This window comes from Macaca mulatta, chromosome 6, assembly GCF_049350105.2.
Source record: "Macaca mulatta isolate MMU2019108-1 chromosome 6, T2T-MMU8v2.0, whole genome shotgun sequence".
Lineage (NCBI taxonomy): Eukaryota > Metazoa > Chordata > Mammalia > Primates > Cercopithecidae > Macaca > Macaca mulatta.
Genome location: NC_133411.1, coordinates 60,648,987 through 60,662,009, shown reverse-complemented (window position 1 = coordinate 60,662,009; position 13,023 = coordinate 60,648,987). Strand labels below are relative to the sequence as shown.

Here is a 13,023-nt window from a genome sequence, read left to right as displayed (position 1 = left end):
TATATGTCATCCATTATATAGGAAGATAAATGTTCTATATTTATTCTACATAGAATACAAAGAAGCCTCAGGTTAAGCTGGTTCTTGATTCCAAGGTATTTCACGTAAACAGTCTCATAGAACCTTAGGATGTAGCGAACTTTTAGAAGATATCTAATCTAATCCCCAGCCCTCTTTTTTTAGATATTCTGTGTCATAGCACATATCATACTGATAGCGATTGCTTGTTCCATCATTGTCTCTCACCCAAAAAGGTAAGATTTATGAATGTAGGAATTGACCTGCCTCATCTATCTTCTTATTCTCTATAAACTCAGTGTTTGGCACATTGCTGGTACTCAGTATTTGTGCGGTGCTTTCTTAATCAACCCAGAATCAGTTATTTCAATATCGTGATATGAACACTGACATAAGAATCAGGAAGTCTCAATTGTGGTTTCACACCTGTCATAGGCAGCTGGGACACAATTGTTCTATCTCTCAGTTTCTCAATTGGAAATTAAGACTACATGCTCCATAGGATCTCTTTTAATGCTGAAATTTGAAATGAATTTTAAGCCTAACCCCTATATTTTATATCACAATCCTCCAAATACTTAAAAGACATGCAATGCACACTTTGTTTTCTAACCTTCAATTTCTTTAAGTTTTGGAGAGAGTGAGACTTGTAGCAAGGAATTGCTTCTGGAGCTAACTTCTCTATGTAATCTTTTACTGGCACATCCTAGTTTGTCATTTTCTCCCTCTAGCATGTGATACTTAGAACAAGATACTCTAGCTGTCGGCTGACCAGAGTGGAATGTAATAGGATTTCTATGAGAAACAGAGTAGACTTTCACTCATGCAGTTCTACATGTCTTAAGAGATTTTAGCAGTCACAGTGTAGCTGCTGTTGACTGTTACATTTTTAGTCATCTAAAACTATAGTCCTTTTATTCTTCTTAAGTCCTGCTGCCCCTACAGCTTTAATAGGTGTCCTTAAATAAGGAGATGTATAAACACCGCAGTAAAGACCTGCCACCTTCCTGGTAAAATAGAAAGCAACTGGGACAGAGAGAAAAAGACTTGCCTCTGGGACAGAAAGATCTCAGAGAGGAATGCTAACATGTGAAACTGAATGCTTCCAGGCCAAGGTATTCTTTTTCTTTATCACTGCATCCCCAGCACTAAGATCAATGCCTGGGGCAAAAGAGGAGCCTCCAAATATTTGCTGAGTGAGTACGAGCTGGGAATCCATATCCTGATGGTCCTTTCTATTCTAGATCCTCCCAATCGTTCACAGAGATCTTTGTTCAGTGATGGGAGAGTTCCCTGGCATCCCCTAGGCATTGCTCAGCTTGGTATAGATCCCAAATAAAGTGGTACCAGACATATACCTCCTCATTTCTGGCAAGACACTGGGAAAGAGGATCATGTTACATCACTGGGTTTAAGTTCAATATTTGTCTGATTGTGAATGGAGCTATTAAAGAAGAAGTTACATGACAAAATACATTTTTCTTTTCCAAAATTAGGACCCATAGAGAGAAATTAATGATAGGAGACATTTAAGACAATACGCGAGTTTGGTTTTCAGGATATAGGAGAAGTTGAGGTTTCCTTTTCTACTCTCATTTCTTGTCCACAGGTTCAAAGCTCTTCTTGAAGTTAAAATTGATACCAGATACAGAGAAACTGAACATATCAGAAAGGGTACATATCATCCAAAACCATTCCCTGCATTAGATAGCCCTGCTAACAAACAGTGTCTTCCATGTGTGTCATTTTGACTAACTAAAGCTGCTCAGAGGCCTGAAACTTTGCATGGGTTCTGAAAAATACCCGACTCATTGAAATAATCTTGCTATATGGTTGCAAGCCTATAGAAACATAAGCAAATAATGCTAAAGGTAAAAAATTGAAAAGTAAGACAACTCTTTTATAATTATATCCAAGCCTTACCTAAATAAGAAGCAAGCGGTTCATTCTTTTTGGTAGACTCAACGTTAAAGGTTGTGTTTCGAGGGATGATTATTTGACTAGCCTTCTGCATGACAACTGTTCCATTCCAATCATAGGCTCCTACTGCTCCAAGCATGACCCAGTCCTTACATGCAAACGGATAAGATAATTATATTTAATAAAAATAATAAGGGGAAACACTTAAACACCATTAACAATGTGTATAGGTATACCATTCAAAGTGCTTCACATTTATTAGCTCATATAATCCTCATGATAACTCTATGGGCTAGATGCTATTGTTACCATACCTGTTTTACAGAAAAGGAAATCGAGGCACAAATAACTTGCCCAAGTTATACAGTAAAATTGCACAAAAAAATGTCCATATTCTGGACCCGGGACAGCCGAAGAGGTAAGGGAGCCAGACCTACATCGCATTGGGGGGGATCTGAATGGGCCTTAGTTATAAATTTCTTTTTAAAAATAAACTTCTTATTATAATTAGAAACTGTACCAAGGATGGTAAGATTGTTGCTCAAAGTCACAAAATCAGGTAGTGACTGTCCTCTAAGTTTGATCTCTCTACCCACTTGCCCATTGGGGTTTTCTATTCTGTTTTTTCACGTATCAGGATCTGGACAAAAACAAACAAACAAATAAAAAAGCTTTCTTTGAAAAAAAAAAAAGTCCATATTCTTTTGCAAGGACCATTATGCCTTTTCTTTCATTACCTGCAAATGATATATTTTTAAATCTCGCCTTTCTACTTTATTCTGGGTGCCAAGAATTGTAGGTCTTGAACACGGAATTGTAATAAGACCGTTGAATTCCTTGACACTGTGGAAAAATTTCCACATCTGTAGCAAATATGTTAAATTATTTCATTTAGACAGATACATAATTACAAGGCACAGCTCACACTGTCTGATTCACAACTATTAATACAACAAAACGAGCTGTGTGAGAGAACATGTTTTTCTAATAAGAAGCTTGTGAAACGACGTTTTCCTGTTTGAATTAGCAAACATCATCATAGCCTGCATAATTGTTTAAGCTATGAACTGCACGTTGCACTTACAGTCCTGATGGCTAGATGTTGGTTTTGGGAAAGGAAGTCTTGCAGACATATATTTCATTTTCCACAAACTGGTCAACATACCTGTGAATAATGAGCACTGAAGCCAGTCTGAGACATTTCCATTTCAAATGAAGCTGCTGACTGGTCAGCTGTAGCTATAACATAGGAAAATATCACTGTAAATAAGTAACAATGCCTTTTCATGCACTACTGACTTGCAGAATACAGATACCTTGTAGGACTTGTGGTCTTACCAACCAGAACTTCAAACATTTTAGGGCATTTTCAGCCATACATTTCTCAACTCAAAATTTCTAGGTAGGCCTGGGTAGAAGACAGAGAAAGATAGTCAAAGGGCTCATGTCTCAAATTCTTGCTCATTAGTGGCCCTGTCCTTGCTGGAGAGGTTGAGAAATCTCCATTCTTATACTGTAGCATGTTGTGGATCCTATGGTGCTTTGGGTCCACATGGTTTAAGTTGGATGTACTACAGGAGGAAATTCCTATCCAAATCCATGCCTTGGGAACACTGCCAAGAAATTCCCTTAATATGTTACGGGACTGAAAAAAATTTCATTCACATGTTTGAGGAGGTTTCTCAGCTCCATCAGTTCCACCCATATTCAGGCCATAGATCCTGTCAGAGTTTCATTGAGAGATAAAGGGTTTAGGTATTTTAGTATGCATTTATTTGCTCTAATCACTGCTGGTAAGTGTCACTCACAGATCAGGAGGGGTCTTTGGATAGGGCTGCCCACATGCCTTTCAATCATATATATTTAAAAGATCCTGTAGCCATTTTGAAGCTCTTTACTGAAATGCAGAGACAATTCAGAGCATTTTATGGCAGTCTGCTACTCTCAAATTATTCTCAAAATATTCACAAACCCAAAGCCACAATTTCCTGAGGGAGTTGATGGAATGTTGATTTATTTGCTTGCACTAGGGGTTACTGATTTATTTGGTCTTGCAGATAAGTTAAAAATAGCACTTAAGAAAGTCAGTCTGCCCTTTCGTTGAGGCAAGAGAATAATCAAATTTGTGAAGGTAACTGTATTTGTTAGTTATTTACATGGATAAAATTGTGAACAAATACATCAGTAATTACCTTTGTAGGACTAGATTAAATAGGGCAATCAATAATTCCAATATATCATTTTAATCTCTTGTACGAATTGTCCTGTAATTTAAATGACTGAGATGCACTTTAACTTTAATTTAAACATGTATTTTTAGTCCACAATGCTTTCAGGGGTTCTCTCACTTATCTGCAAGATCAGTAAGAATGCAGCAACAGAAGCCTGCATTATTTCCAGCACCTGCCCTGCTGCTATTCTGTCTTCAGCTGAGAACAGACAGAAGGAAGCTATGTGAAGTTCTTCCTGCTGCAGTGGCATCATGATAAGAGGTCACTATATTCTCCTGGGCTTCTTGTTGCAAACTCCTCCCTGGACTGTTCATGGGTGTTTGGGCCAGCCCCTCTAACCACTGTGCAGCCTCTGGTTAGGAATGTTGGCATTTTCTCCCAATGCTCAATGGGAAATGGAGACAGTAGACCATTTTCTGATGTACTAGGCAAGTCCTTGGCATACTTGCCTCAATAGATGGCACTGTCCTTGACAAGCAGAAATTTCTTAATCACAGCTATTTGTCATCTTAAGATACATGTTGACAGGAAATGGAGATTTCCCAAGCAACAAGGAAATAAAGTAAAAATCTCATGAAAAAAAAAAAAAAGAAATAATCTAGTCAAAACACTGCTTTTGGTGTAGTGTAGCAACAAAGATGATACAGAAGACATTTTTAATCTGTAAAGTTCCTTATAAAATGATGTCATATTTAAATATAGAGACTTCTTGGAGTGTTTGGGCTCTTCAACATGTCACCTTTAACCCATGGTGTAGTCAGATTAGAAACAATCTGAAATGTCATTTCAGATCATTGATCTCCCCCTCCCCCAGCTGATGTGGGCTTCATTTTTGCCAGTCTTAGATTACTCGCTTATTTAAGAGGAGATTTAGAAATGACACTGTATTCTTTTGAACTATAAAATGTAACTATGTAACTTTTTTTAAAAATTATTTTTACAGATTGTTTCTATCATATCTTAGCCCATGTTATTAAAAATAAAAGTACACAATGAGTTGGAAGACCTTATGTATTTTCCTTAAGGCCAGCCAAGTTCATAATCTGGTTTATTGGTAAATGACACCGGGATAGCTGTTGAGAGACCAAAGCCACTTAAAAATGACTTGTACACAGAGCACAAGACAGCTGAGTTCTTCAGAAGCAGCTGTAACTCCAGACTCATAAACAATTAGAGTGTTCTGTTTCTAAAGGCACAGGGGAAAGAGGCCAGGGGAAAAGGGAGGCAGAGAAATTCAGTCTGGCTGGGCAGTAGATTCCTATCACCTCTAAATCAAATGTTCTGAGTACGGATTGTGACCCAGTCATGAAATCAACAGACTGAGTATAGCCAGCATTTGTTTTCATTGAAAGAGATTAGGGTAGAATGGAAGAGATGAGAAGCCATCACAGTGTATCACAAGATAAGAATTATCTTGTGAAACTTTGCCTTATTTTTATATGTATATATTTATGTGCACTGGGTCAAAAAGCAACATGTAGTAGTATATTATTGTGAGTCACACTCAAAAAAAGTTTGAAAGCCATAACTCTAAATAATCTTCTTTCCTTTCTATACATTTTCATAGTCTCATTTTTCTGCATTTTCCCAGTCCCTTGATGCTCAATCAAAATGGTCCACTTTCTTCAGTTATGTCTCATTTCCATTTTGTCTTTCTGTTTCCTATTATCAATCATATCAGGGAGACCAAGAAGGTGCTCTTAAATTTCTGCTTTTAAGATGCGAAATAACAGTCTTTTAGTGTGTCCTCACAAGGACACGATCAACTGGATTTGGATGTAGCCTAAGGGGAAAAGAATTCTCTGGTGGTTTCTCTCCCTAGTTGGAGAAAAGGCGCATGTTCCCTGAGGCTAGAGATCATCAAAGAATGTGAAGAAAGAAGCTTTGCCAGTTTGCCTGGCATAACAATTCTGAAGATTTTTTTAGGAAAGATCTAGTTCCAAAGTAATTAGCTACTTGACATCCTCTACCGAAGGCAGAATGGGGAATGCCATAACTTGTTATCCTTAACAGCAAGTCACCATTGAAAAATCAAGGGAAAATCTGCAAAGAAGTAACATGATTTAGACAAATACAGTGAACCAATGTTTCATTGCCATGGATTTTAAGGCAGAGTTCCATGAAGACCTTTAAACTGGGCAAGGAGCAAAATACAGAGAAAATAAATGAACAAAGAAGTTATTGCATAAGAGCACTCTTGTATGTAGCAGCTCAATATGAAACGAAGAAACAATTTAAAAAAAAAACAAAACCTGAGATAGTACCCTCATTTTCTAAATCTATGTTACAGAAAAGGAATAAAGCACATGGAAACATTTTTGTCCTGGCACATATACATTGACCATTGTCTTCATCGGCTGTCCCATCAGCACTGTCCTACCGTGCCCTTACAAAGAGAGCCTCTAGCAGACACAGCGTTCTGAGAAACAGCTGTCTCAATGACAGATTTATATAAGAGAGCATTGTTCCATGCTAGCTATTGTACACAGTAAAAAAATGTATTACTGATGTGTTAGGAATAAATACAAAAATCCCGTTACATTGATTTTGAATTGCAGAGAGAACATGCAGCAATAAGATAAATAGACATACCTTCCAGGGCAAATATTCTTTCTCCCAGAGTTTTAACAATGGTGACTAGAGCCAATTCATCAGAGACATTGAAGAAATGCTTTTCAGTGGGTTCGCTTGCAATTGATTTTATTTCCTCCACAAATTTTTCAGTGCTTAAATTTCCTCGGTTATAGCTGCCAAGAATCTAAGACACAACAGGAACAGCAAGAATATATTTTAAATTATATGTGTTAAATAAAGGATCTCAAGCATTTTGTCAGTAAACAACAGGGTAGAGTACCTTAGCATAAAGGAATTTTTATGTACTTTCATATTTATGGAAGATTGATTTTCAAAATTTGTAGACTCCCTAATATTAACTGTTATATCAACACCACAATTGGTGTAGAAAAATATAAAGGGCAATTGTGTATGTGTGTGAAAATTTCTCCTCTTGTACTCTGTGTCCCTGTTACTAACAGCTGTATTTTAAAAATCTGACAGCTCAAAAGTAATGTTATATTCATAGTTTCTGAATGTCTTTGATATTATTCCAGCTAGTGATGTCATTATCTGCTGGCAAAGGCAATCAGCAAGTGAGTTGCCTGCTCTTGAATGAGCAATTCTTCCTGAAACTCTTACCAAGGCACAGCCCAGCACATATATATTTTAAACACATACTGGACTAAGTGGTGATCTAAATTGGCAATCTAGACAATAAACAATTGAGATATTCTTGTTTGAAACCAAATGCTGGAGACAGGGACATTCTTTTTTATAGAGAGGAGAGAGAAGTAGGAGTTATATATGATAGTTAATTATAATTATTTAGCTGTCCAAGCAGGTTTTCTCAAACATTTAGTTTTTTTTTAGGTAACGTTTATTGCAATAAATTATATACAGTAAAATTCACCCTTTTTAGATGTACAATTCTATGAGTGTGACAAACCAATATAGTTGTGTTACTGCCATATCATGTAGAATATTTCCATCACCCCAACAAGCTCCCTCCTGCCCCTACAGTCAATCCCTTCCTCCCCTCGTCCACCTTTGGCAACTACCGATCAATTTTCTGTCCTTACAGCTTTGATTTTTCCAGAATGTCAGATTTAAGGAATCATATAGTATGTAAGCATTTGTGTCTGGCTTCTGTGACTTTGCACAATGCTTTTCAGAGTCATCTGTGTTGCTGCATGTAGCAGTAGCTGGGTCCTTTCTGTTGCAGAGTAGCATTCCATTGTATGGATGCACTACAATTTATTTAATGAGAACATCTGAGTTGTTTGCAGCTTCAAGATATTCTGAATAAAGCTGTTGTAAATATTCACACATAGGTCTTTGTAATAGACATATATTTCATTTTCTCTTGAGTAAAGAACTAGGAGTGAAAGTATTGGGTCATGTAATAAGTGAATGATTAACTTTATAAGAAATTGCCAAACTGCTTTCCACAGTAATTGCCCCATTTTGCCATTTTACTATTCCCATCAGAAATGTATAAGAGATCCAGTTGCTTTGCATGCTTGTCAATACTTGTTATTGTCAGTTTTTTTTGTTGTTGTTGTTCACTTGTTAGTTTTAGCAATTGTGTTGATGTGTAGTGGTGTCTTATTTAATTTGCATTTCTCTAATGACTAATGATGTTGAGACTCTTTCATACACTTATTTGCTATAGTATTTCTTCTTTGGTGTAGTTAGTGTCTGTTCAAATCTTTTTCCCCTTAAAAGACAATGAGATGTGAATTTTCCCTTAATTGTGTTGTAAGAGTTCTGTATATAGTCTGGATGCAAGTCCTTTCTGTGTTTTGCAGATGTTTTCTTCCTGCCTGTGGGTTGTCTTTTCATATTCTCAACAGTGTCATCTGAAGAGTAGAAGTTTTACATTTTGATGAACTCCAACTAATTAGCTTTGTTAAGGTTTGTACTTTTTCTGCCTAAAAAAAATTAGTTTTTAATGTAAAAATTTCATATTATGTTAAAACTTAGTTTTTAATATAAAAATGTTCAAGATAATGAAAACATTTTTAAAACAATATGTAAAATTTAACATGCAAAAAAGTTTAAAAATCCCCAATATGTAGATATGACCTAATTCTATTTTTTAAATCACATAACTACATGGGCATTAAAAAATGTGAAAAAATGTGTATCATAATTTCTCATTTTTTATTTCTGTATATTAGGACACTAAGTGTTTCCTTATATTTGCTTCAATATATTTTTTAAAACCTTATAATAGAAAATCACTTTTGTAATAAATAAAAAATTAGTTTTTATCCTAACATTTGTAGTTGCAAGCATTACCTGCAGATTATCACTTTGGTTTTTATTTTTTTATATAAAATTTTAAAATTCTATAAATTTTTAACACTAAAAATTTATATTATTATATTACTGTTATTTACAACAATAACTCAAACTGGACATGAGCAAAATATCTGTAAACAGTAGAGTACAAATTGTGGTCTATAAAATAGATAACAATAACAAAAAATGAACCCCCCGTACACAAAATATCACAAACAATAATTATGTTGAGTGAAAAGCTAAACACACAGTACATACTATACAGTTTTATTTATTTGAAATTCAAGAATTGGCAATCTAAGCGAGCTATAAGTGGTAAGTCACATCAGTGGTTACTACAGGGGGTGTGTATTTAAAATCAAAACAAACAAACAAACAAAAAAAACATTGCTGGGTATATATCCCAAAGAAAGGAAATCAGTATATTGAAGAAATATCTGCACTCCCATGTTTATTGCAGCACTGTTTACAATAGATAAGATATAAAATTAATTGTAAGTATGGATCAACAGATGAATGGATTTAAAAAAACATGATATATCTTCAGAACAGAATATGATTTATCCACTAAAAAGAATGAAACTTTGTCATTTGCAGCAATATGGATGGAACTGAAGAGCATTATATTAAGTAAAATAAGTCAAGCACTGAAAGACAAATATCATTACATTCTCACTCAAATGTGGGAGCTGAAAATGTGGATCTCATGGAGGTAGTGAAGAGAGTGGTGGTTACTAAAGGCTGGAAAGAGTAGTGGGGAGGAGCAGGGATGAAGAGGGGTTAGTTAGTGGGTATAAAACTACAATTAGATGGAAGGAATAAGAGCTAGTGTTCAGAAGCACTGTAGGGCAACGACAGTAAACAAGATTGTATTTTTCAAAATAGCTAGAGGAGAAGATTTGGAATATTCCCAACACAAAGAAATGATAAGTGTCTAAGGTGATGGATATTCCAACTGCCCAGATTTGATCATTACCCACTGTATGCCTGTATCAAAATATCACAGGTACCAGGTAAATATGTACCATGTATCCATAAAAATTAAAAACAAATTTTAAAAAAGAAAGCACAGGAAACTTTCTGGGAGTGATGAAATTGCCCTATATCTTGATTAAGGTCTTATGTGGTTGCACACAATTGTCAAAACTCACCAAATTGTTCACTTCGTGCACACTTTTCACACTGAAACCTTGCATTTCACTGTATTGTAAATATCACCTCAATTTTTAAAAACAGAATGAACTATATGGATATGCAACAATATGGATGAATCTTAATATAGTATTAAGTTTCAAAAGTTCCAAAATATTATATACAGCATTACACCCCTTTTATAATGTTAAAAGCAATGAAATATTCTTAAATTTTTTTTTTTTGGATATGTATGGGTGCCTAAATATTATTTTGAAAAGTAGAGCAAGGGTTGAGGAATATAGAAAGTGGACTGATGGTTACCCAAGTGGAGGAAGGCAGGTGGTAAATGCGCTCACATGTAGTTGTCAAAAAAGAGAGCTAGCTCTTGATTTGGGTGGTAGGTTCATGGATGCTTATAATATTATTAAAATAAATACACACATATAGTTCTAAACAGAGAAACAAATAAAGTGAGTCACACTTCAGCAAATGATTACAATGTGGCCTGAACAAAGCAAGGATCAGGATTAATTCAAGGCTATGCTCCTGGAATCCGAAAAACGAAGGAAAGACACTGAGCCCTTTTGTATTGTTTGATTTTTTTTTTTTTTTTTTTTTTTTTTTTTTTTAAGAATATCCGAATCCTCTAAGAAGCAGGAGAGTCTTGGCCTCCAGTGACCATTAAGGTACAGGGATTTTCTGACTTCACATTTCTTTTTCCAATAATAGCCTTGTCTGGCATCATTAAAAATGCAGAGCTCCATGGTGCTGCCTTCAAAGTCCTGTTACAAAACAGACCTCAAACACCCTTCCGACCACAGTTCTGCACTGTGGCCTGGAAAGATAGTGGGCACAAGGGCAATAGGCTTGAGGGCTGCCCCCACCCCTTTCCTTCAGGTCCGAGGCTCCCCCTACCTACCCGAGTAGCTCACCCCCACTGTACATCTATATGTAGTTTTTTAAAGTTAGATTTATAATGATAAATTAAAAAACTGATATTTTGATTAAGAAGGATACAGATTTTTCACTTATAGAAAGTTAGAAGAGAACTAAAATTACTGTTTAAAGTGTTGCTGTTTATGATCTACAAAATATTTGTTTATTTGTATCATTAATGGGATAGTGGGCTGGGTGTGGTGGCTCCCGCCTGTAATCCCAGCACTTTGGAAGGTCAAGGTGGGTGGATCCCCTGAGGTCAGGAGTTCAAGACCAGCCTGACCAATATGGTGAAACTCCATCTATACTACAAATATAAAAATTAGCCAAATGTGGTGGTGCGCACCTGTAGTCCCAGCTACTTGGGAGGCTGAGGCAGGAGAGTTGCTTGACCCCGAGAGGTGGAGGTTGCAGTGAGCTGAGATCGTATCACTTCACTCCATCCTGGGAGACAGAGCGAGACTCCGTTTAAAAAAAAAAAAAATGGATAGTGGTTTAGAGCAACGACTGAAATACTATAATGTACACTCAATGTTAATGTGAGAAAGTGAGTCTTGCAGGCAGTGCAGTGGCTTTTGAATGTTCCTTACTAGAGAGAAGGCAGTGGTGGATTTATTCTCAATTCTTTTCTTTTGCTTCAGTAAGGCTCTCATCCTTTTCCCTGGGGAGTATCAGTGACTATCCCAGAGGAAATACCACATGTCTCATCAGAGGACTTTAAGCCAACTCTGCTCCCATCGTCTGGGACCCCCCAAGTCACTGGGTGCCCTTGCCTCTTTCTCAGCTCCCTCACCTGCTGTTCCATGAAGTTACGGGAATAATGAAGTTACAGGAGTAATGCACTAATGTCTGGGAAGAACTTCAAGCTGCTTTGAAGAAGCACACTGTTAAAGAAAACTAGAACTGGCTCTGAAGTAATTGGCATACCATTTGGGCAACTTTTTTATTTTAGAACTTGTTCCCCAATAGAATGTCTACATTTTAGGTAGAAAGGTCTACACCAGGAGCTTACAAATTGCATCAGAAAACAAAAATTCATTTCCTGTCTACTTCTCCGAAAAGCCAAGTGTCAAACATCAGAAGTTATTAATATTTAAACAGAGATAACTGGCACTTTCCCACACTTTAGCTAAGTGATGGGGGAAGATAATTAATGAAAAAGATAGTTGAAAATTGCTCAGAATGGAAAGGGAAGCCCAGTGGCCTCTGCTCTTGTTATATCGAACAAATCCTCTCTCTTATTTAAAAAGGCAAAGGCATTTTTCCCACCTTCCCACCTTGTTCCCTTCCTTTCCTTCTCCTCGTTTTCTCTTCTTTTTTTCAGTCCTCTTTTTCTCACCCTTCCTTCCTTCTTATGTTTTTGCTTCCTTCTTCCTCTTTTCATCTTTCCTTATTTTCTTCCTTCCTCAGTTTCAATGATTGTTTGTTGAGTGTCTGTTTGGCCTGGCATTGTGCTGGGTACTAAGACCCAGAGGGAGCAAGATCCAAGTCTGTCCTCACAGGGCTTACCTTCAAATGGAGACCTTTCTCTTTTCCAACCTGGTTTGTGTGACTTTCATAAAATGACCCCAATATGCACACAGCTCTTCTCTACACCCAAGAGTTTGAAAACATCTCTAGCAACACACTTACAGCTATGGAAAACCGTTGAATGTTTTCATCTTCACAGTCTTGAATGACCTTCTTCAGTCGATGGTTGTCATGGGACTCTCCATCCGTCACAATAACCATGACTTTTTTAACTCCTCTTCGGGCACCCCGGGCTTCCGTGAATGCCTCCTTTCTGAAGTAATCACAAACAACAGAGAGGTTGACCAGACACCACTTTACAGTAGACAAAGTAAAAAACTAAACAAAAACACTGACTACTCTAGGTAACCTGGTGCTTCCCTCCAAAATTAGCATCAATGCCCATCATTCAAGC

At 36.6% G+C, this 13,023-nt stretch overlaps 1 protein-coding gene across 1 annotated transcript in view; it reads right to left on the bottom strand.

Moving 5' to 3' along the window:
* ITGA1 (integrin subunit alpha 1) overlaps positions 1–13,023 on the bottom strand; it is a 172,007-nt gene that overhangs the window by 57,641 nt on the left and 101,343 nt on the right. Inside the window, exons 8-11 of the mRNA XM_001094788.5 lie at positions 12,732–12,882; positions 6,762–6,927; positions 3,104–3,177; positions 1,942–2,086 (exon numbers count right to left, since the gene is read on the bottom strand). Coding sequence (XP_001094788.2) covers positions 1,942–2,086; positions 3,104–3,177; positions 6,762–6,927; positions 12,732–12,882 — 536 coding nt within the window. The remainder of the gene's footprint in view (positions 1–1,941; positions 2,087–3,103; positions 3,178–6,761; positions 6,928–12,731; positions 12,883–13,023) is intronic.